This window comes from Oncorhynchus clarkii, chromosome 29 (assembly GCF_045791955.1).
Source record: "Oncorhynchus clarkii lewisi isolate Uvic-CL-2024 chromosome 29, UVic_Ocla_1.0, whole genome shotgun sequence".
In the NCBI taxonomy this organism is placed as follows: Eukaryota; Metazoa; Chordata; class Actinopteri; order Salmoniformes; family Salmonidae; genus Oncorhynchus; species Oncorhynchus clarkii.
In genome coordinates this window covers 6,474,261-6,497,063 of record NC_092175.1, presented here as the reverse complement: position 1 = coordinate 6,497,063, position 22,803 = coordinate 6,474,261, and the positions used below count along the sequence as shown (strand labels likewise).

Here is a 22,803-nt window from a genome sequence, read left to right as displayed (position 1 = left end):
CGTTCCAAGTCCCTTCTGTATTGGTCTCTCACTCTTTCTCTCTCTCTCCCTCTCTCTCATCTATTCCCCCTCTCTCTCTTATCTACCCCCCCCCTCTCTCTCTCTCCCTCTCTCTCTCTCTGTCAATTAAATTCAATTCAATTGACTTTATTGACATGGCAAGTTCATTATTACTTACATTGTCAAAGATAAAACAAAACAAGATGGGAAATATTATCGACATTACTTTGCACTTTTCACTGGCTGTCCCTCAGGTTGTGGCAGGAGGACATATTTGGCTGCCAAAATTGCACATTTTGGCTTTTCACCCAATAAATATTTGATTTTTTCTTCATCTTTTACAGTTTCAAATTCTTTGTATTGTGTTATAATTTTGGGAAATATATATTCACTTAGGTCTGAGTATTTGTCACAGTGTAATAGGAAATGCAGTTCTGTCTCTACCTCTCCCCCTCTACCTCTCTCTCATCTATTCCCTCCCTCTCTCTCTCTCATCTATTCCCTCTCTCTCTCTCATCTATTCCCTCTCTCTCTCTCATCTATTATCTCTCTCTCTCATCTATTCTCTCTCTCTCTCTCTCTCATCTATTCCCTCTCTCTCTCTCATCTATTCCCTCTCTCTCTCTCATCTATTCCCTCTCTCTCTCATCTATTCCCTCTCTCTCTCTCATCTATTATCTCTCTCTCTCATCTATTCTCTCTCTCTCTCTCATCTATTCCCTCTCTCTCTCTCATCTATTCCCTCTCTCTCTCTCATCTATTCCCTCTCTCTCTCTCATCTATTATCTCTCTCTCTCATCTATTCCCTCTCTCTCTCTCTCATCTATTCCCTCTCTCTCTCATCTATTATCTCTCTCTCTCATCTATTCCCTCTCTCTCTCATCTATTATCTCTCTCTCTCTCATCTATTCCCTCTCTCTCTCTCATCTATTCCCTCTCTCTCTCATCTATTCCCTCTCTCTCTCTCATCTATTATCTCTCTCTCTCATCTATTCCCTCTCTCTCTCATCTATTCCCTCTCTCTCTCATCTATTATCTCTCTCTCTCTCATCTATTCCCTCTCTCTCTCATCTATTATCTCTCTCTCTCTCATCTATTATCTCTCTCTCTCTCTCTCTCTCTCTCTCTCTCTCTCTCTCTCTCTCTCTCTCTCTCTCTCTCAATTCAAGTAACTTTATTGACATGGCAAGTTCATTATTACTTACATTGTCAAAGTATACATATCGAAAAATATAAATAAAATGAAAATATATATTTAGATCTAAAAAATATTTATATATAAATAAACGCCCAATTTTTCAGTTTTTGATTTGTTAGAAAAGTTTGAAATATCCAATAAATGTCGTTCCACTTCATGATTGTGTCCCACTTGTTGTTGATTCTTCACAAAAAAATACAGTTTTATATCTTTATGTTTGAAGCCTGAAATGTGGCAAAAGGTCGCAAAGTTCAAGGGGGCCGAATACTTTCGCAAGGCACTGTAAGCCAGTACATGTCCAGGCCCGTCTGAAGTTTGCTAGAGAACATTTGGATGATCCAGAAGAAGATTGGGAGAATGTCATATGGTCAGATGAAACCAAAATATAACTTTTTGGTAAAAACTCAACTCGTCGTGTTTGGAGGACAAAGAATGCTGAGTTGCATCCAAAGAACACCATACCTACTGTGAAGCATGGGGGTGGAAATATCATGCTTTGGGGCTGTTTTTCTGCAAAGGGACCAGGACGACTGATTCGTGTAAAGGAAAGAATGAATGGGGCCATGTATTGTGAGATTTTGAGTGAAAACCTCCTTCCATCAGCAAGGACATTGAAGATGAAACGTGGCTGGGTCTTTCAGCATGACAATGATCCCAAACACACCGCCCGGGCAATGAAGGAGTGGCTTCGTAAGAAGGTCCTGGAGTGGCCTAGCCAGTCTCCAGATCTCAACCCCATAGAAAATCTTTGGAGGGAGTTGAAAGTCCGTGTTGCCCAGCAACAGCCCCAAAACATCACTGCTCTAGAGTAGATCTGCATGGAGGAATGGGCCAAAATACCAGCAACAGTGTGTGAAAACCTTGTGAAGACTTACAGAAAACGTTTGACTTCTGTCATTGCCAACAAAGGGTATATAACAAAGTATTGAGATAAACTTTTGTTATTGACCAAATACTTATTTCCCACCATAATTTGCAAATAATTCATTAAAAATCCTAAAATGTGATTTTATGGATTTTCTTTCTTCTCATTTTGTCTGTCATAGTTGAAGTGTACCTATGATGAAAATTACAGGCCTCTCTCATCTTTTTAAGTGGGAGAACTTGCACAATTGGTGGCTGACTAAATACTTTTTTGCCCCACTATATTTGGCTGCCAAAATTGCACATTTTGGCTTTTCATCTTTTGTAGTTTCAAATTCTTTGTATTGAGTTATAATTTTGGGAAATAAATATTCTCTTAGGTCTGAGTATTTGTCACAGTGTAATAGGAAATGCAGCTCTCTCTACCCCTCTCTCTCTCTCTCTCTCTCCCTCTCTCTCTCTCTCTCTCATCTATTCTCTCTCTCTCTCTCTCTCATCTATTCTCTCTCTCTCTCATCTATTCCCTCTCCCTCTCTCTCTCTCTCTCTCTCTCCCTCTCTCCCCCCCTCTCTCTCCCATCTATTCCCTCTCCCCCTCTCTCTCTCTCTCTCATCTATTCCCTCTCCCTCCGTACCTATGCCAGGTGGCAGCTTCCAGCTCCAGGATGTTAAACTCCCATTGGTCTTCGTCATCCAGCATCTCAGCTATTCTATCTATCTATTCTCTCTCTCTCTCTCATCTATTCCCTCGCTCTCTCTCCCATCTATCCCTCCCTCTCTCTCTCTCTCTCATCTATTCCCTCTCTCTCTCTCTCCTATCTATTCCCCCTCTCTCTCTCTCTCTCTCTCTCTCTCTCTCCCTCTCTCTCTCTCCCCCCTCTCTCTCTCATCTATTCCCTCTCCCTCCGTACCTCTTACAGGTGGCAGCTTCCAGCTCCAGGATGTTAAACTCCCATTGGTCTTCGTCATCCAGCATTTCAGCGATGGCCGGAGGGATGTCATTCAGTGTTACTGGGATGGCCAGCTGACTCTGGCTCAAATCTGTAGACACACATGCACGCACCCATTCATTGACGCGCACGCACAAACATTGATTTATTGATTGATCAATTGATTGATTGCATTTGGGACATTTAAGAGCAATACGCAACAACAACAATTTCCAATGTAGCTGTGTCCCTAAGTTACTTAGCAGCACTGCCTCATGGTAAAGGGTCAAATACAGGTCTACTAAGAAGTCTACTAAGGTCTATTAAGAAGTGCAAGGGGAAAAAAGCACATGCTGTTTCGTTAAGATTAGCAGGAGAGGACTTTTCTGGACTTCTCAGCAGTGCCCTTCCATTTCTCAGAAAGAAGACGTATGTAATTATCTCTCCCATCACGACTTAAACAAATATAAGTGGATTACGCAACGACTGCCAGTGACTGCCGATGGACTAGACTCCAACTGATTAAATAAATGATCTGAGACATTTTCTATTTTCGATCACTCTGCAGACAGACAGAGGTCCATACACTAAATGTCCCCCATCATGTGTAGTACTGTGAATGCTTCCAGTGTTATTACATTTTATGAAATATATAAAAAAAGACATTATGCAACCCAAATATACCACTAAAACTACACATGATTAGACTCAGTTTGTGTGATTAGAGTGAACTCCAGGGTCCTAGATGTAAGTAGCAGAAGTATTCTGGTAGGATAATGAATAAATATCACATTTATGTGATGTTTTATGATGAAACAGACTGGTGCTTACTTGGAAAAGTACTTTTGGAGAAGACATACTCGTTGCCAGACAGTCTCCGTAAGCCGTCCTGCAGAAGCAAAAAGACGACAAATCACTCTCTTTTGGTACTGTATATCCCAAATCTGGCTAATTACAACTTATTTGACATTATACAATGACTTCGGCATTCTAATTCACCCACCGAGACACATCCCACATAACTCAGGAACTCTTGTGTTTGAGTATTGTGTTTGTGAGAATAGGAGGGGAGGGGAGTTGAGGAGAGTTGAGGGGAGATGAAGAGAGGTGAGGAGAGGTGAAGAGAGGTGAGGAGAGGTGAAGAGAGGAGAGGTGAGGAGAGTTGAAGACAGGAGAGGTGAGGAGAAAGGAGTGGTGAGGAGAGGAGAGGTGAGGAGTGGTGAGGAGAGGAGAGGTGAGGAGAGGTGAGGAGAGATGAGGAGAGATTATGAGGAGAGGTGAGGAGAGATTATGAGGAGAGGTGAGGAGAGATACATTCCCTGTACGACAAACAGTCTATAACTCTCTGTTTCAGGACGTTGATCACTGTGAATGATCCCTTAACTTGGTTTAATAGATCTGTGTGTGTGTGTGTGTGTGTGTAAGTATGTTTGAGTGTGCGTGTGCATGTGTGTGTGTGTGTGTGTGTGTGAGAGCGTGTGTGTAGCCCCTGACTCACGCTCATGAGACCGCCTACAAGGTCGTTGGTGTGTGGGTCGTCCTCCTTGGAGGCCAACTGAGGAGAGTAGAGCTCTGTGGTCCTCAGGATCTCCAGGACTCGGTCCAGCGCCTCTGCTACGGACACCGGACTGGACTCCTGGGCCGCGTTGATGATGTTGATCACCTGGAGGAGGGAGATGTAGCACACAGTTACATTTGATTTAACACACACACACACACACACACACACACACACACACACACACACACACACACACACACACACACACACACACACAGCCCTAAGAGAAAGTTCACTCTTCAGACAGAAAGTGCCTTTCTTTGAGCCTGTTTCAGGGAGCTCTGCATGTGATGCCGTAGAAATCATGTCGGGAACGAAATGGACAAATGAAGCAGCTAGTCAGAGAAGATAGGAACATCATAAAGCCTATAGTTACACTCTGGTCTCTGGAGAGGCTTTTAGTCATAGGCTGATCCCAGATCTGTGCAATTAAATAAGGCCTTCACCTATCCCATCAAATCACCATCCATTCCTGTTGAACTCTCATCAGTGAATTAGATAAATTTAAAAAAAACTTAGACTGGCACTAGAGTCAGATTAGACTGACAGATCTTTCAACTCTGTTGTCACAATCATTAGAATCGTCAGGTCAAACCTGACGTAATCAAGACTGATGCTTGCCAATCAGGTTTATTGGACACTGTTCAGTCAGATGGACCGACTTCGAGTTTCACTGGCCACAGAACTGCAAACAGCTTGAAATTGCATAACATTCCAAGAATGTCTGCAAATGTTCAGAGAACAATTTTCCTTCGGATTTCCTTCGGATTCTCAGAGCACTATTCCGGGAACATTCCTGTGACATTCTGAGAACCATCAATAGTCAGTTGGGTCGTCTAGACGTTATGTCCCAACAATATGGGAACTTCAAACCACACTTGTTGTGTCCCAGATCCTCGCCGATGTGGTGTGGTTGAGAGGGCTCTGAGAAGATCTGTTGAGCTTTCTACTGCCTCTGATAGGTCCTCATCCTCACGCTTGCTTCGGGGAGTGTCAGGTATGGTTCTAGGAACATCCTCTATTGGTTTGGAAGGAGCACAGAGTGGGAAAGGAGAGGGGAATGTGTGTGTGTGTGGGTTGGTTGGTTCTTCTATCCTTGTGGCGACCTAAAATCCCCCAAAATTCCCCACATGGATAGTAGAACAAGGAAAATTCTCCGTCACGGGGACATTTCCCACGTCCTCACGAGGACCGAGGTTATTTTCAGATTAGCGGTTAGGTTTAGGGTTACAAATAGGGTTAAAATGACTGTTACGGTAACGGTTTAGTGGTTAGGTTTAGAGTTAGGAGTTAAGTTTGGGGTTTGGATTAGGGTTACGTGTTAAGTTTAGGATTAGGGTTAAGGTCAGGGTTACGTTAAGGGTAAGTAAGGGTAAGGGTCTAGGGAAAATAGGACTTTGAATGGAAATTCATTTTTAGGTCCCCCGCGAGGATAACGTGCGCATGTGAGTGTGCGCGCGTGTGTGGCGTCTGTGTGCACTGTACCTTGGTGATGGGGGCCTCTATGGTCATAGTGTGGATTCTGGCTACAGATGAGTACCGGCGGTTTTGCAGACTGGGTGCTGGAGACAACAAGACACAAGTTACCAGGACTGCTAGTACTATAACATGCTCTTCGTCCAGTCAAACATTTCATTCTAGCTGATATTATATGAGCTTGTGAACTGAACCACGTACGACGAACGTGCACATCAGACCACTGGACCTGTGGTGGCAGGCTGCTCTGTACAATGATGTATTATGTACAGTTGGGTCCCAAATGATTGGCACCCTTGATAAATACGAGCAAAAAAAGGACGGTATAAAACTGGGGGAAAACAGATAGGCATGCCAATCATTTTGAACCTGTTTTCAAGGGTCTAGCACCCTCCTCTTGCGAGGATAATGACACTGAGTCTTCTTCTGAAATGTTTTATGAGATTGGAGAACACGTTGGGAGGGATCTTCGACCCTTCCACCATTCAGAATCTTTCCAGATCCTTGATATCCTTTGTCTGCTGTTGTGGACTTCCCTCGTCAATTCAGACGAGAGAGAGAGGGAAAGAGAAAGAGAGAGAAAGAGAGAGAAAGAGAGAGAGAGGTTGGAGGACAAGAGAAGGACAACTTCAGCCCAGCTAATGAAAATAGCAACAGCTGCGTCATAGTGAGGGGGATGTCATCAGAGGCCAACAGCTCAACTGTCTTCCATAATGTACTGTAATCTGACTCACATTGTTCTCTGATCCTCCCTCTCTCCTCATCCCCCTTTCTCTTTACCTCCTTCCTCTCTCTATCTCCCCCCTCTCTCTGTGTCCTTCTCCTTAGGTCCTGTGTGGCTTAGTGGGTGGCTCGCAACACCCGGGTTGTGGGTTCAATTCGCAGGGGAGGGGGACCAGTAGAGAGTCTCTGCTAAATGACCAAAAAATGTAAATTCTTGTCTCTATATTTGTCTTCCCCTATCTCCATTGAGATCCCTCACTCAGTGTTCTCTTACCATTTCTCACAGACGCACGCACAGTACCCTGGTGTTCATACACACTCACCATCACTGCCACGTGAGCTGATTGACCTGGTATCAACCGACTCTTTCCTTCTGTCTCTGTGACGCAGGGAATGGCTCTCTGGGAAAATAAAGAAATCAGGATGACGGACGATATGACCCAGATTAGGACTGAGACAATTTCTTAAAGATAGACAACAGCCTCACTTCTCGTCGCCTATGAGGGTTCAGTGTTCAACTTTGCAGTTTAGATAAATTGTCTGAAATCCTTACATGACGGGGGGGGGGTTCAGGGATTTTGTCTCACGAAACAAGTCCCTGAAAGTTACATCAGTGGCCTTATGATGAATTAAAAGATTAAAGAGAGAGGGAGTGTAGCTTACCTGACTGGGAATGTTCTCCATCTTTGTTGATCTTATGGACCTGAGACAGACAATAACAGGAGAAATGCAGTTTGATATGGACCATATCACAGGCAGAGAGAGAGAGGGAGAGAGAGAGGGAGAGAGAGAGAGAGAGAGAGAGAGAGAGACAGAGAGAGAGAGAGAGAGAGAGAGAGAGAGAGAGAGAGAGAGGGAGAGGGAGAGGGAGAGGGAGAGGGAGAGGGAGAGGGAGAAAGGGAGAGAGAGAGCGAGAGGGAGAGAGAGAGAGAGAGAGAAAGGGAGAGAGAGAGAAAGAGAGAGCATGAGTGCATTAGTAGATCTGGCTGGCGTTTTGTAAGAAAGAGTTCCTTTTGCAGTTTTATTGTGCAATCCTTCGACCCGACGGTCTGTCAGGCTGCTGTGAGTTTTCCTCTCTTGCAGTGAGCGCGTATAACATACTAATAAGACAGTCTCAACATGGACTCAACATTACCCAACTACTGCGCCCATAGATCTACACATTACTGCACACAGGAGGGTCAATCTATAGGCCTGACGCATGTAGGGTTCAGCTGGGTTCATGTTTGGGAAGGTGTCAGTCAATATAGGTTCTTACTGTTTCCACAGCCATTGATTTCTATTTGCCAGCTGGCACAGGATGAGAAGTGAGGTGAGGTGAGGTGAAGACGGGTGGGGGAGCTGATGGGCTGTAAGGAGGATGAGGGGAGAGGTGTAAGGGGAGATGAGGTGAGGAGGAGGAAGGGTGAGGGTAGGTGGGGAGGGATGACGTTTATGTGCAAGAAATGTAATTAAACGCTTGTCAAATGTAATAGAAAAAGGCACAACACAACACAAACAATTACGATTTGAAAATATTTTTTTTGTTGTGAGCTCAAAGTCACTGGAAGGTCAGATCAGAAAATATAATGAGGTCGGTCTATCTGATTTGGTCGGGCTCCACTGTTACTAACGGTTCCTTCGGCCCCAGTAGCAGGTTAAGTAAATTACAGGTTAGGATAACGAAACTACTAAGCAACAAGGAATTGTTTTAAGAAGGAATTGTTTTAAGAAGGTCATATCAAGGATCATTTGGCTATTTGATTTTGATCTTTAAGACCCCTTGAAGTGTTATAAAAAACATATATAACCTGTAATATACATATATATATATATATATATATATATATATTTATATTTATATTTATATATATATATATATATATATATATATATATATATATATATATATATATATATATATATATATATATGTGATGAAAAAAATTATTTGGCCTTACTTCTATTAGCAGGGGTGGGGTGGGGTGGGGGGGGGGGGGGGTGATCAAACCAAAACTATAGGCGACTTTTGGGATGTGATACTGTGAGTCATCTTAGTTTACCTCTACTGCTCCCCTTCAGAGAGAGAGAGAGATGAGAGAGAGAAAGAGGGATGGAGAGGGAGTACAGTACAGAGAAAGTAAGAAGGAGTGAGATGGAGAAAAATGACAAAGAGAGAGAGGGACTGAAAGATAGATGGAGAGAAGGAGAAAGAGAGAGATGAAGGTGATGTTTGATGTAGAGCTCTGGTACCCGACCCGAGCCCGACGGGCCCCGACATTATACATTGGGTTAGGGCCGGATAGAGCCTCTTTACTCATCAATAACAAGGGTACGGGCGTGGCTCGGGTATCACTAAAAGACAGGAGACTTTATGTCACAGGAAATAATAATGTTCCTTGAGTTTTGTCGTTTAGAATGACGAAAAGTAGCTAACACTCCCCGCTCTCTCATGTCTCGTCATTGAGCAGAGCAGCCCAAGCGGAGCCATTGCTATGGACACTCAGACTCAGAGCGCCATGAGCAGGGTGCATGCAGAGCGAGCTGCCTGCGCGCAGGGATCAAGTGACAGACAGACAGCCAATGGAGCTAATGGATTTACGAACTGAGGAAGTTATTTCGGGTTCCAAACTGGGCCGGTCTTTAAATTTGGTAGCAGCATTCGGCCCCGGGTAGGCCTTGAACGTCGGGGACATGGGTATGACGTCAAATTCATGCCCGTGCAGGGCTCCAGTGTTCTGTAAAGGGTCGCACACACCGCACCGAATGTAGATCTCCCATTTGTCTATCGTTCGTTCAGCACATTGTTGACGTCTGACTTCCGACATTTTCCCGTGATTCTAAATGCAAAATCAGTTTGCAAGTCGACTCTTAGAAAAAAGGGTTCTTTGGCTGTGTCACGCCCTGACCTTAGAGGTCCTTTATTCTCTATTTTGGGTTAGGTCGTTGTGTGACTAGGGTGGGCATTCTAGTTTATTTATTTCTAGGTTGGCCTGGTATGGTTCCCAATCAGAGGCAGCTGTCTATCGTTGTCTCTGATTGGGAATCATACTTAGGCAGCCTTTTCCCACCTGTTGGTTGTGGGATCTTGTTTGTGTATAGTTGCCTTGAGCACTGCATAGCTTCACGTTAGTTTCTTTATTGGTTTTTCTTGCAGGTTCACGTTAAATAAAGATGATGAACCCAACCCACGCTGCATTTTGGTCCGATTCGTACAACAACGTATGAACCATTTTGTTTCCAGGTAGAAACCTCTGTGGAAAGGTTCTACATTGAACCCAAAAGGGTTCCACCTGGAACCAAAATTGGTTCTTCATGGGGACAGCCGAAGAACCCTTTAAGGTTCTACATAGCACCTTTTTTTCTAAGAGGGTACTCTCGGCAGGCAGACGCTATTGGTGTGTTCGTGCCCTTAGGATTGAGATGACTAGTGACCTCTGATCCATTTAGTGCATCCTCACACGGACTCAGGATTAACTCTTGCCATGACACACAATGCTACTCAAACGGGACGTTACATAGGTAAAGTCAGTACTGTCACTGCCTATGTTACACATCGGCTCTATAGGGGGCTAATGGCAGCAGGTAGCCGGCAGGGTTGGGGTTAATTCTAATTAAATTCCATCTCCCTGTAAATTCTATTGAATTCAATTAAAATTCCAGGTCAGTCTTTGAATTTAGAGATAATTAAATCCCTCCCATTTCCATGTTTGGTCAATTCCAATAATTAAATTCCCAATTCAATATCATAGCTTTACTGGAAAAATACAAGTATAAATTATTTAGGACTGCAGTCAAGGTTTGATATTAAGTGCATTAATTCCATTAACTGGGAAATGTAGAAATATTGAACTCCAATTCAATTCCAAAGGTGACATATTTTTACAATTTCAAATCAATCCCAATTCAAACAGTCCAAAGAGTCTAATTCCAATTAAAATCCAATTCCATAACTTACAGACTGACAGACTGGTGAAATTCAAATTGAATTGAAAGTACATTCTTTACTTCATGAGTAAATTCAAGAATTGAATAGGAATTTCAAATTCAATTGGAACTGACACCAACCCTGGTAGCCAGCACTACTAACAGCAGCATGCAGACTGTCTGTTGGCTACAGTCAGTTCTGCTGGGCTGCTAGCTGCATTAGCTGTCAACACAGGTCTGATAGTTTGATATGGGCTTGTCTACAGTGGTGTGCTGGATCAGAGTCAACAGTGGCCTGATACCTGCTTGCCAGCTGGGCGGTGAGACACACTCTAATGTTCCTGCACTGGTCTTTCAAAAGAGAGCAGTAGACTTTTTCTCTCTCTATCGACAACTTAGCTTGCTCTAGGTCTAATGCAATTTGCTCCTGTCATCAGGCACAACAGGATGTATCAGGGCACAAGACAACTGCTTCCAGTTCACTCTCAACAATCTCTCTCTTCTCTCTCCCTCCTTCTCCATCTCTCGTTTTCTCCAGCGCGCACCAAATAGGGGAAATAGGATTAAACACTGCTGAGGACACACGAGGTTGCCAGATTTAGCTGGCTTGCATATTAATTGCCTCCTTGGGCTGGAATGCACAAACATATATGAAGTAAAACGCAGTACATTACACTGGCTGGGGCTGCATGGGAAACATTCAGGAATATGGATGATGACTGTGAGTGGAGAAAGAGGAAGAGGTGAGAAAGAGAAAGAGAGAGAGATGGGAGAGAGAGAAAGACAAAGAACGAGAAAGAGCGAGAGAGAGATGGGAGAGAGAGAAAGACAAAGAACGAGAGACAGAGAGAGAGAATAACAACCATGGGATATGCGTCAACAGCAACCTTCGGAAAATCCTCTGCATTATCATTAACAACAGACTCATACATTTCCTCAGTGAAAACAATGTACTGAGCAAATGTCAAATGGGCTTTTTACCAAATTATTGTACAACAGACCACGTATTCACCCTGCACACGCTAATTGACAAACAAACAAACCAAAACAAAGGCAAAGTCTTCTCATGCTTTGTTGATTTCAAAAAAGCCTTCAACTCAATTTGGCATGAGGGTCTGCTATACAAACTGATGGAAAGTGGTGTTGGGGGTAAAACATACAACATTATAAAATCCATGTACACAAACAACAAGTGTGCGGTTAAAATAGGCAAAAAACACACACATTTCTTCCCACAGACCCATGGGATGAGACAGGGATGCAGCTTAAGCCCCACCCTCTTCAACATATATATAAACGAATTGGCGAGGGCACTAGAAAAGTCTGCAGCACCTGGCCTCACCATACTAGAATCTGAAGTGAAATGTCTACTGATGATCTGGTGATTCTGTCACCAACCAAGGGGGGCCTACAGCAGCACCTAGATCTTCTGCACAGATTCTGTCAGACCTGGACCCTGACAGTAAATCTCAGTAAGACAAAAATAATGTTCTTCCAAAAAAGGTCCAGTTGCCAGGACCACAAATACAAATTCCATCTAGACACCGTTGCCCTAGAGCACACAAAAAACGATACATACCTCGACCTAAACATCAGCGCCACAGGAAACTTCCACAAAGCTGTGAACGATCTGAGAGACAAGGCAAGAAGGGCATTCTATGCCATCAAAAGGAACACAAAATTTGACATATCAATTAGGATCTGGCAAAAAATACTTGAATCAGTTATAGAACCCATTGCCCTTTATGGTTGTGAGGTCTGGGGTCTGCTCACCAACCAAGAATTCACAAAAGGGGACAAACACCAAATTGAGACTGCATGCAGAATTCTGCAAAAATATCCTCAGTGTATAACGTAAAACGCCAAATAATGCATGCAGAGCAGAATTAGGCCGATACCCACTAATTATCAAAATCCATAAAAGAGACGATATTCTACAACCACCTAAAAGGAAGTGATTCCCAAAATCTTCCATAACAAAGCCATCACCTACAGAGAGATGAGCCTGGAGAAGAGTCCACTAAGCAAGCTGGTCCTGGGGCTCTGTTCACAAACACAAACAGACCCCACAGAGCCCCAGCACAGCAACACAATTAGACCCAACCAAATCATGAGAAAACAAAAAGACAATTACTTGACATTTTGGAAATAATGAACAAAACTAATTAACACAAACTAAAATGCTATTTGGCCCTAAACAGAGAGTACACAGTGGCAGAATACCTGACCACTGTGACTGACCCAAACTTAAGGAAAGCTTTGACTATGTACAGATTCAGTGAGCATAGCCTTGCTATTGAGAAAGGCAGCCATGGCTCTCAAGAGAAGACAGGATATGTGCACACTGCCCACAAATGAGGTGGAAACTGAGCTGCACTTCCTAAACCGCGTGCCAAATGTATGACCATATTAGAGACACATATTTCTTGCTGTCACAAGAAAAGGGCAACCAGTGAAGAACAAACACCATTGTAAATACAACCCATATTTATGTTGACTTTCCCTTTTGTACTTTAATCATTTGCACATCGTTACAACACTGTAAATATACATAATATGACATTTGTAACGTCTTTATTATTTTGGAACTTCCGTGAGTGTAATGTTACCTGATCATTTTATTTTGTTTATTTCACTTTTGTATATTATCTACTTCAATTGCTTTGGCAATGAAGGGGGAGGGGCGGTGCATGTGATGAGAATGATAGACAGTGAGAGCAGAGGGGGGGGGGGGGGGGGAAGTTAAATAGAAATAGGTCCTACATGGTGAAGGTCTACTTACAGACCCTGCTGTCTACTCAACAACTAGACTATAACATGCAGACTAGGGACATCGGCCAAGTGTCCCGCTGGGAAAGACCAGAAAGAGGAGTTGTTCTGATTCGTGCTCAAAGCAACTCTGCCTGGCTACCCATCCACATCGCTCTGGCCAAACGCCACGCCCACTAACAATTCTTCTCCATTCAGGATGAGTCGTCAATAAATCTATCCAGGTCTACGCAGAAACAGACTGCTCCCTTTTTTTCTTTATTTTACTGGATAGTCTCCCGCTGAAGTGTCCTGAGGTAAGGAATGTTTTTGGAAGTACAACACTGCTGTCTTGACAACAGTTGGCCGCAAGGATTCCAAATCAGAAAAGTACTGTAAGGGCTGATAGGGCAACGTCATAAATCACACTGCAATGAAGAGATGGGTGTGCTACTTTCAGGTCTTTCCCAGAGTTGACTTTTCCCTTAGTCAGCAGTGCTCAGCACATCACTTGATTTCTACTTCTATATATCTTTTACCTTTTGGGGAGAGTGGGGTAAGTTGAGCCAAAGGGGTGAATTGAGCCACACGTGTTTCTAGGAAACCATACACAAAATTCATAATTTGACCAAATATTTATAATTTCATGGAGTCTGTGAAGGAAGAAACCACATGGAAAAAGTTAGGTCCAAATAAAATGGATTTTCACAAAGTCAAATGAAATGATTGTGGTATAGGTTTCATGATGGTTTCAAATATATATAGGTACAGTAGCTTGCGAAGTATTCACCCCCTTGGCATTTTTCCTATTTTGTTGCCTTACAACCTGGAATTCCCACATCATGCTGTGGGAATGTTTTTCAGCGGCAGGGACTGGGAGACTAGTCCGGATCAAGGGAAAGATGAACGGAGTGGTCCTTGATGAAAACCTGCTCCAGAGCGCTCAGGACCTCAGACTGAAGCGAAGGTTCACCTTCCAACAGGACAACGACCCTAAGCACACAGCCAGGACAAAGCAGGAGTGGCTTCGGGACAAGTCTCTGAATGTCCTTGAGTGGCCCAGCCAGAGCCCGGACTTGAACCCGATCGAACATCTCTGGAGAGACCTGGAAATAGCTGTGCAGCGACACTCCGCATCCAACCTGACAGAGCTTGAGAGGATCTGCAGAGAAGAATGGGAGAAACTCCCCAAATAAAGGTGTGCCAAGCTTGTAGCGTCATACCCAAGAAGACTTGTGGTTGTAATCGCTGCCAAAGGTGTTTCAACAAAGTACTGAGAAAAGGGTCTGAATACTTATGTAAATGTGATATCAGTTTTTTTATATATACATTTGCAAAAATTTCTAAAATCAGTTTTTGCTTTGGCATTATGAGGTATTGTGTGTAGATTGATGATGTAATTAAAAAAATACATATTTTAGAATAAGGCTGTAACGTCACAAAAAGTGGAAAAAGTCAAGGGGTCTGAGTACTTTCCGAATGCACTGTATGTCTCAAGTTTTGAGGGAGCATGCAATTAGCATGCTGACTGCAGGAATGTCCACCAGAGCTGTTGCCAGAGAATTGAATGTTAATTTCTCTACGTTATTTTAGAGAATTTGGCATTACGTCCAACATGCCTCAAAAAAACGCAGACCACGTGTAACCACACCAGCCCAGGACATCCACATCTGACGCCTTCACCTGCAGGATCATCTGAGACTAGCCCCCCGGACAGCTGATGAAACTGTGGGTTTGCACAACCAAAGAATTCCTGCACAAACTGTCAGAAACCGTCTCAGGGATGCTCATCTGGGGGCTCGTCATCCTCACCAAAGTCTTAACCTGACTGTAATTTGGCGTCGTAACCGACCTTCAGTGGGCAAATGCTCACCTTCGATGGCCACTGGCTCACTGGAGAAGTGTGCTCTTCACTGATGAATCCTGGTTTCCAACTGTACCGGGCAGTATAGTGCAGTGTGGACGAGCGGTTTGCTGATGTCAACGTTGTGAACCGAGTGTCCCATGGTGGTGGTGGGTTTATGGTAAGGGCAGGAATAATGAACGAACACAACTGCATTTTATTGATGGCAATTTGAATGCACAGAGATACCGTGACGAGATCCTGAGGTCCATTGTCGTGCCATTCATCCGCCGCCATCACCTCATGTTTCAGCATGGTAATGCACGGCCGCATGTCGCAAGGATCTGTACACATTTCCTGGAAGCTGAAAATGTCCCATGGCCTGCATACTCTTCAGACATGTCACACATTGAGCTTGTTTGGGATGCTCTGGATCAACGTGTGCGAGAGGGTGTTCTAGTTCCGGCCAATATCTAGCAACTTCACACAGCAAATGGAGGGGAGTGGGACAACATTCCACAGGCCACAATCAGCAGCCTGATCAACTCTATGAGAAGGATATGTGTTGCGTTGCATGAGGCAAATCATGGTCACACCAGACACTGACTGGCTTTCTGATCCACGCCCCTATATTTAAGGTATCTGTTACCAACAGATGCACATCTGTATTCCCAGTGATGTGAAAACCATAGATCAGGTCCTAATGCATTTATTTCAATTGACTGATTCCCTTATATGAACTGTAACTCAGGTAAATCTTTCAAATTGTTGCATGTTGCGTTTGTATATATTTTCAGTGTAGATATCTTTGTTAGAAAGAATACTATATTTCCTTTGACAGAGTGATGGTGAATGTAAAAAATTGCTAACTGTCCCCCATTGAGATGAAAATCTCTTTTAAATGTTATAATGCTAAACAAATAGGATGAGGAGATCTGTCACATGTAGGACCGGAGACAACCTAGTGATTCCCAAGGATAAGAGTCAGGAGAGAGAACCGAACAGTGCTCGGCTTTGGCATGCAGATGGAAACATTGGACTCACCGGCAGTCAGAGACTGCAGATGAAAGGCAGCGGCTAGCTAGCCTAGCGTAGCGTAGCACAGGTCAGGGAACAGCTAACTTGGCCTGAAGGTATTAATAGCTCTGGCGGTGTCTGGCTGCTAGCCCTCACAGGCCTTAGCAGGGGATGCTTATTGTAGCTTAGCTTAGCATGAACACTAGCTCTTAGCCTACAACCCTACTGAGCACCATGTGCTCGTGAGCAAGCCAAAACAATACAGGCCACTATAGACTACAGATGACATAAATGCCATAACAATGCTAGCATGCCAAAGCAACTTACACTGACATTAGACACCTTCTCTTACTCACATGGTACTGTACATACACAGTAGAGTGGACAAGCAATGACTACCACATAGTATAGTGCTGGCTTTCAGACTGGTACGGAACACGTGAGGCCAACAAATTCAAATTAAATTACATTTGTAACGTACAAGTGTAGACTTTACCGTGAAATGCTTACTTACAAGCCAATTTCCCAACAATGCAGTTAAAAAGTAAGAAAATTAACAAATAGAGCAAAAGAAACTTGTAACAATAAAATAACAATAACAAGGCTATATATGAGTTGTATACAAGGAGCACTGGTACGGAGTCAGTGCAGGAGGTACAAGGTAGTTGGGGTAATTGATTGAGGCAATATGTACATGTCGTTTCAATGATTGATGGAAGTACTATGTACATTTAGGTAGGGGGTGAAAAGCAGAAAGTCTGGGTAGCCATTTAATGAACTGTTCAGCAGTCTTATGGCTTTGGGATAGAAGCTGTTCAGGAGCCTTTTGGTCGCAGACTTGTTGCTACGGTACCACTTGCCGTGTGGTAGCAGAGAGAACAGACTGTGACTTGGGTGGCTAGAGTCTTTGCCAATTTTTAGGTCTTTCCTCTGACACCGCCTGGTATAGAGGTCCTGGATGGCAGGGAGCCTTGCGGTCGGATGCAGAGCAGTTGCCATACACATTGTACTGCAATGAAAGGCATCATACAGTAGTAGAAAAATGGTCTTCACATGGCTACCATAGGGCTGTCCCTGAACCACTTGAGGTTGCATGTGTACCATATAGCTACAATGCTAGCATATAAGGGAAAAGCACAGGAAACACCATACAGCATAGAGCTGCCATTGATCCACAAAATCTTGATATATTTCTCTTATGTACACATAGTTGAAGAATAGGTAATGTAGCTATCTACCAACGATTAAGACCACTTTGACTGCTCTGGTTACATGAAACATAAAAATAAACTTTCATGCCTGTTTATCTAACTACTGGCTGCATGGCTCACCTGTTTGTTGTTGTCACTGTGGGGCCTCTTGATGGACACAAAATGGCGGATCTTTCTGTAAAGAGATTGAAAGAAAAGCATATTAGATTGGGAACCATATGTAGCCATTTACCAGTTAACAACCTATCAACCACCAGTTAACCATTTAAACAACCAGTTAATAACCAGTTAACAACCAATTAACTGTAAGCGGTCCTCCTAGAAGGAAGACCAGTGGCGTGTATTCATGGATGCCAAGAGAAGCCAGGCTTCCACAAATATTTGACCCCCAAAAATAAAAATGATCGTTTTCTGTCAATTCGCAAGTGGCTGAATCTCACCGGAGAAATCATCAGAGCGAGGGAAACAGCGCCCCTCTGTCTCAGTATGTGTAGCCCATGTATCTGATGCTGTCTGGAACAAAAGAGTATGACATGTGTCCGCCCGTAGCATTCGATTGATTGATGCCAGCAAGCATTTGGCCTCCCTTGAAAAAACGATTTAAAAATAATTAGCCAATCAGCATTGAGCTCAACTGTGGGTTGTCCTGGTGCAGAAAAACACCCACCAAGGGAGACCTGTTTGGATTTGGCTTCGCACCAATCAAATCACATCCTAAGCAAAATGTCATCATTCTTGTCTGCTTGTGTTGATGTCCTGCAGTAATTAGCTTGCAAAACCGGCCCGTTCCTAAGCCATGGACGGAGATGTGGATTTGGACTTGTGGTTTTGACTTAATTCTCTTTATATGCCAAACGATTAAGACAGCAGTTCTGATCTTATCATAAATGAATATGTTGTGACACTGGCCTGAGACGATTGAAGTTCAATATGTAGCCTAGAGGTAGCAAGTACCATCACGTTAACTAGCTAGCTTAGCTGGTTCATTGCTGCCCATGAGAGGAAATTAGGCTCGCAAGCATTTCAGCTAAGTAGCCAATGAAAACAAAACTAAAAGCATACTGTATGACAGAGCCATAGACCATTTTGCCAACATGAAAGAGAAGAGGATGGCATTGGCATTCAACTAGTCTACAAAAGCCTTTCATTTTTTCAATTGTGCGCAAACACACACACAGACAGCACATGATATTTAGAAACATTGATCGGACTAAATTGTTTTTGGTATCTTAAACTTTGTTTCCACTGTATTAAACTAAGCATATACAGTGCATTCAGAAAGTATTCAGACCCCTTCACTATTTGTGTGTAAGTGTATTAAAATTCAAAAACAGAAATACCTTATTTACATAAGAGGCGACTCCGGGATGCTGGCCTTCTAGGCAGAGTTCATCTGTCCAGTGTCTGTGTTCTTTTGCCCATCTTAATCTTTTATTTTTATTGGCCAGTCTGAGATATGGCATTTTCTATGCAACTCTGCATAGAAGGCCATAATCCAGGAGTCGCCTATTGACTGTTGAGGTTGAGACTGGTGTTTTGGGGGTACTATTTAATGAAGCTGCCAGTTGAGGACTTGAGGCATCTGTTTCTCAAACTAGACACTCTAATGTACTTGTCCTCTTGCTCAATTGTGCACCGGGGCCTCCCACTCCTCTTTCTATTCTGGTTAGAGCCAGTTTCGCTGTTCTGTGAAGGGAGTAGTACACAGCGTTGTACGAGATCTTCAGTTCCTTGGCAATTTCTCGCATGGAATAGCCTTCATTTATCAGAACAAGAATAGACTGACGAGTTTCAGAAGAAAGTTCTTTGTTTCTGGCCATTTTGAGCCTGTAATCGAACCCACAAATGCTGATGCTCCAGATACTCAACTAGTCTGAAGGCCAGTTTTATTGCTTCTTTAATCAGGACAACAGTTTCTAGCTGTGCTAACATAATTGCAAAATACTTTTCTAATGATCAATTAGCCTTTTAAATGATAAACTTGGATTAGTTAACACAACGTGCCATTGGAACACAAGAGTGATGGTTGCTGATAATGGATCTCTGTAGATATTCCATTAAAAATCAGCCGTTTCCAGCAACAAAAGTAATTCACAACATTAACAATGTCTACACTGTATTTCTGATCAATTTGAAGTTATTTTAATGGACAAAACAAGGACATTTCTAAGTGACCCCAAACTTTTGAACAGTAGTGTATATTACTTTTTATAGATTTGCAAACATTTCTAAAAACCTGTTTTTGCTTTGTCATTATGGGGTATTGCTTTGTCATTATGGGGTATTGTGATGTCATTATGGGGTATTGTGATGTCATTATGGGGTATTGTGATGTCATTATGTAGTATTGTGATGTCATTATGGGGTATTGTGATGTCATTATGGGGTATTGTGTGTAGATTGATGAGGGAAAATAACCATTTAAGGCTGTAACATAACAAAATGTGCAATATTTGCTTTGTGGAATTCACCGGAAAGATGTTGCTCTCTGGTTTTGTGATGAAACAAACGTATGTGTAGTTGAATTCATGCCGCCACTGTGTGACTGTTTGCTGTCATGACCTTATTGTATATCACGGTGGAGTCTGAACAAATGGATTATACAGGAAACGACACAATTTGGCCTTTTGGCTTTTTTATTGGCTTGGCTTCCCCAGTGATTTTGCCCACGCACATCTACTGAGGAAGACAGCGGCTTGCCAGAGTTGATAAACTCTGTAATTTAAGTGGAAGGGGTGAAGGCAGTGACTTACCCTCCCTGGCCGATCACAGGCGTGATCTTGACATGCTGCTGTATACTGTCACCCGACTTCCTCCTGGCATAGTAGATCCCCTGCCACTCCTAGACTTAGAGAAAGCTACAGTCAGGCGACACCATAACACTCCTAGAGAATTACAATCAGACAACTGAATAGAAAACACAGGAGGAAAAAAATCTAGATGAATAGTTGGATGTTCTTCAATGAGGTCCCGAGGTTTTTCAGTGTCTAATGCTCTCTCACCTTTCCTTTCTTGATGCAGGTGTTGATGGTGTCTAGAAGATCTGCTCGGTTCTTGTCACTCTTGGGGAGTTCCGTCAGCTCTTTCCCTATCAACTCTCCCTTGTGGTAACCCATCATACACTCAAATGCCGGGTTCACATACTGGGGGAGGAGGGAGAGAGATGGATTGGTTTTTCCATTTGAACTTTATTTATTTCACCATCATTTCACTGAATACCTAAACGACCCAGCAAAGGTCAAGACCGACTGCGTTTTGTGTGCGCGTGTGTGTGTGCGCGTGCGTCACTGGCGAAGCGTAGTTTCTCGACCACCGCAAAGTCAGAGTTTGGGCCCTCCCCTCCCTACATAAAAAAAAAAACGCTTCAGCCACTCACAAAGCATATACTATCGATCGCTGTCCATGGTTCTGAAATTGCAACGTCTACGCGGCTGCCTATCGATATGCTATCAGATGATGTGGTTGTCATTATCTCATGTTAAGCCTAACTTTTATGTTTCATGAAGCTATAGGCCTACAGGGCCTACAGGGCCATCCGTCTCATCACTCGTAGGCTTACCGGTGTTCACAGAAGGGGGGTTGCTCTCATGAGCTGCCGCTGGGTCTCCGGCAGTCATCAGCTTAGTTTTCTGGGAGAGGAGGAGGAGGAGGTGGGCCGGCACTCTCACTAGAGGAACTGTCACTGTTTTCGAGGGCAGGACGAAGAGGAAGAGGAGGAGGGCTGGCACTCTCACTAGAGGAACTGCCACTGTTCTCGAGGGCAGGACGAAGAGGAGGAGGAAGGCCACTTTAATGGCCGGGACGGGGGACAGTGGTCGGGACTGGTAGGCTGCTACATAACTAAGCCTACTAGCTTCTGCCTGCGATGGTGTTTCGTTGGTTGAGGACGAGTTGGTAATTCGGTAATTTGGCACGACCTTGATCAGGTAACGCTTTCTTGCGTTGTTTTCGTGCACCACTTGGTCTGGCCTTGTCTTTATCCATCTTGAAGAACATACTCACTCTCCATCCATATCAAGAGTCTGACCTGATTTCCCTTAACTTTTTTAAACTAGATGCACGATGCATGAATACTATTGTCTGCCTGACTCACCCATACCAATGTAGATTGGTCAACACAAACACTTGGCTTGCTACATGTGCAAATTAAAAAGGGGAGTTACTGTCAAAATGATTGATAGATTTTTTTATATACACAGTTGAAGTAGGAAGTTTACATACACTTAGGTTGGAGTCATTAAAACTCGTGTTTCAACCACTCCACAAATTTCTTGTTAACAAACTATAGTTTTGGCAAGTCGGTTAGGACATCTACTTTGTGCATGACCCAAGTCATTTTTCCAACAATTGTTTACAGACAGATTAGTTCACTTCTAATTCACTGTATCACAATTCCAGTGGGTCAGAAGTTTACATACACTAAATTGACTGTGCTTTTAAAGAGCTTGGAAAATTCCAGAAAATGATGTCATGGCTTTAGAAGCTTCTGATAGGCAAATTACATAATTGTAGACCTCCACAAGTCTAGTACATGCTTGGAAGCTATTTCTAAATGCCTGAAGGTACCACGTTCATCTGTACATACAATAGCACGCGAGTATAAACACCATGGGACCACGCAGCCATCATACCACTCAGTGCAAATCAAATGTCCTCTGGTCTGATGAAACAAAAATAGATCTGTTTGGCCATAATGACCATCGTTATGTTTGGAAGAAAAAGGGGGAGGCTTGCAAGCCGAAGAACACCATCCCAACCGTGAAGCACGGGGGTGGCAGCATCATGTTGAGGGGGTGCTTTGCGGCAGGAGGGACTGGTGCACTTCACAAACTAGATGGCATCATGAGGCAGGAAAATTATGTGGATATATTGAGGCAACATCTCAAGACATCAGTCAGGAAGTTAAAGCTTGGTCGCAAATGGGTCTTCCAAATGGACAATGACCCCAAGCATCAAATGAAATGAAATCAAAGTTTATTTGTCACGTTCGCCGAATACAACAGGTGTATTTCACCTTACAGTGAAATGCTTACTTACAGGCTCTAACCAATAGTGCGAAAAAAATGTGTGTGTGTGTGTGTGTGTGTGTAAGTAAGTAAATAAATAAAACAACAGTAAAAATACATTTGAAAATATGAGTAGCAAGGCTATATACAGACACTGGTTAGTCAGGCTTATTGAGGTAGTATGTACAGTACATGTAGGTATAGTTAAAGTGACTATGCATATATGATGAACAGAGAGTAGCAGTAGTGTAAAAGGAGGAGTTGGCAGGAGGTGGGACACAATGCAGATAGCCCAGTTAGCCAATGTGCAGGAGCACTGGTT

The 22,803-nt window shown here is 43.2% G+C and overlaps 1 protein-coding gene across 2 annotated transcripts in view; it reads right to left on the bottom strand.

Annotated features, from left to right (window-relative positions):
* The window catches only part of LOC139387948 (high affinity cAMP-specific and IBMX-insensitive 3',5'-cyclic phosphodiesterase 8B-like), an 85,433-nt gene that overhangs the window by 21,773 nt on the left and 40,857 nt on the right, over positions 1–22,803 (bottom strand). For both annotated transcript variants that reach the window (XM_071134346.1, XM_071134347.1), the window contains exons 8-16: positions 20,478–20,618; positions 20,229–20,317; positions 17,596–17,650; positions 7,414–7,453; positions 7,074–7,151; positions 6,037–6,113; positions 4,489–4,653; positions 3,822–3,879; positions 2,973–3,102 (exon numbers count right to left, since the gene is read on the bottom strand). In XM_071134346.1, the coding sequence (XP_070990447.1) occupies positions 2,973–3,102; positions 3,822–3,879; positions 4,489–4,653; positions 6,037–6,113; positions 7,074–7,151; positions 7,414–7,453; positions 17,596–17,650; positions 20,229–20,317; positions 20,478–20,618 (833 nt within the window). The remainder of the gene's footprint in view (positions 1–2,972; positions 3,103–3,821; positions 3,880–4,488; positions 4,654–6,036; positions 6,114–7,073; positions 7,152–7,413; positions 7,454–17,595; positions 17,651–20,228; positions 20,318–20,477; positions 20,619–22,803) is intronic.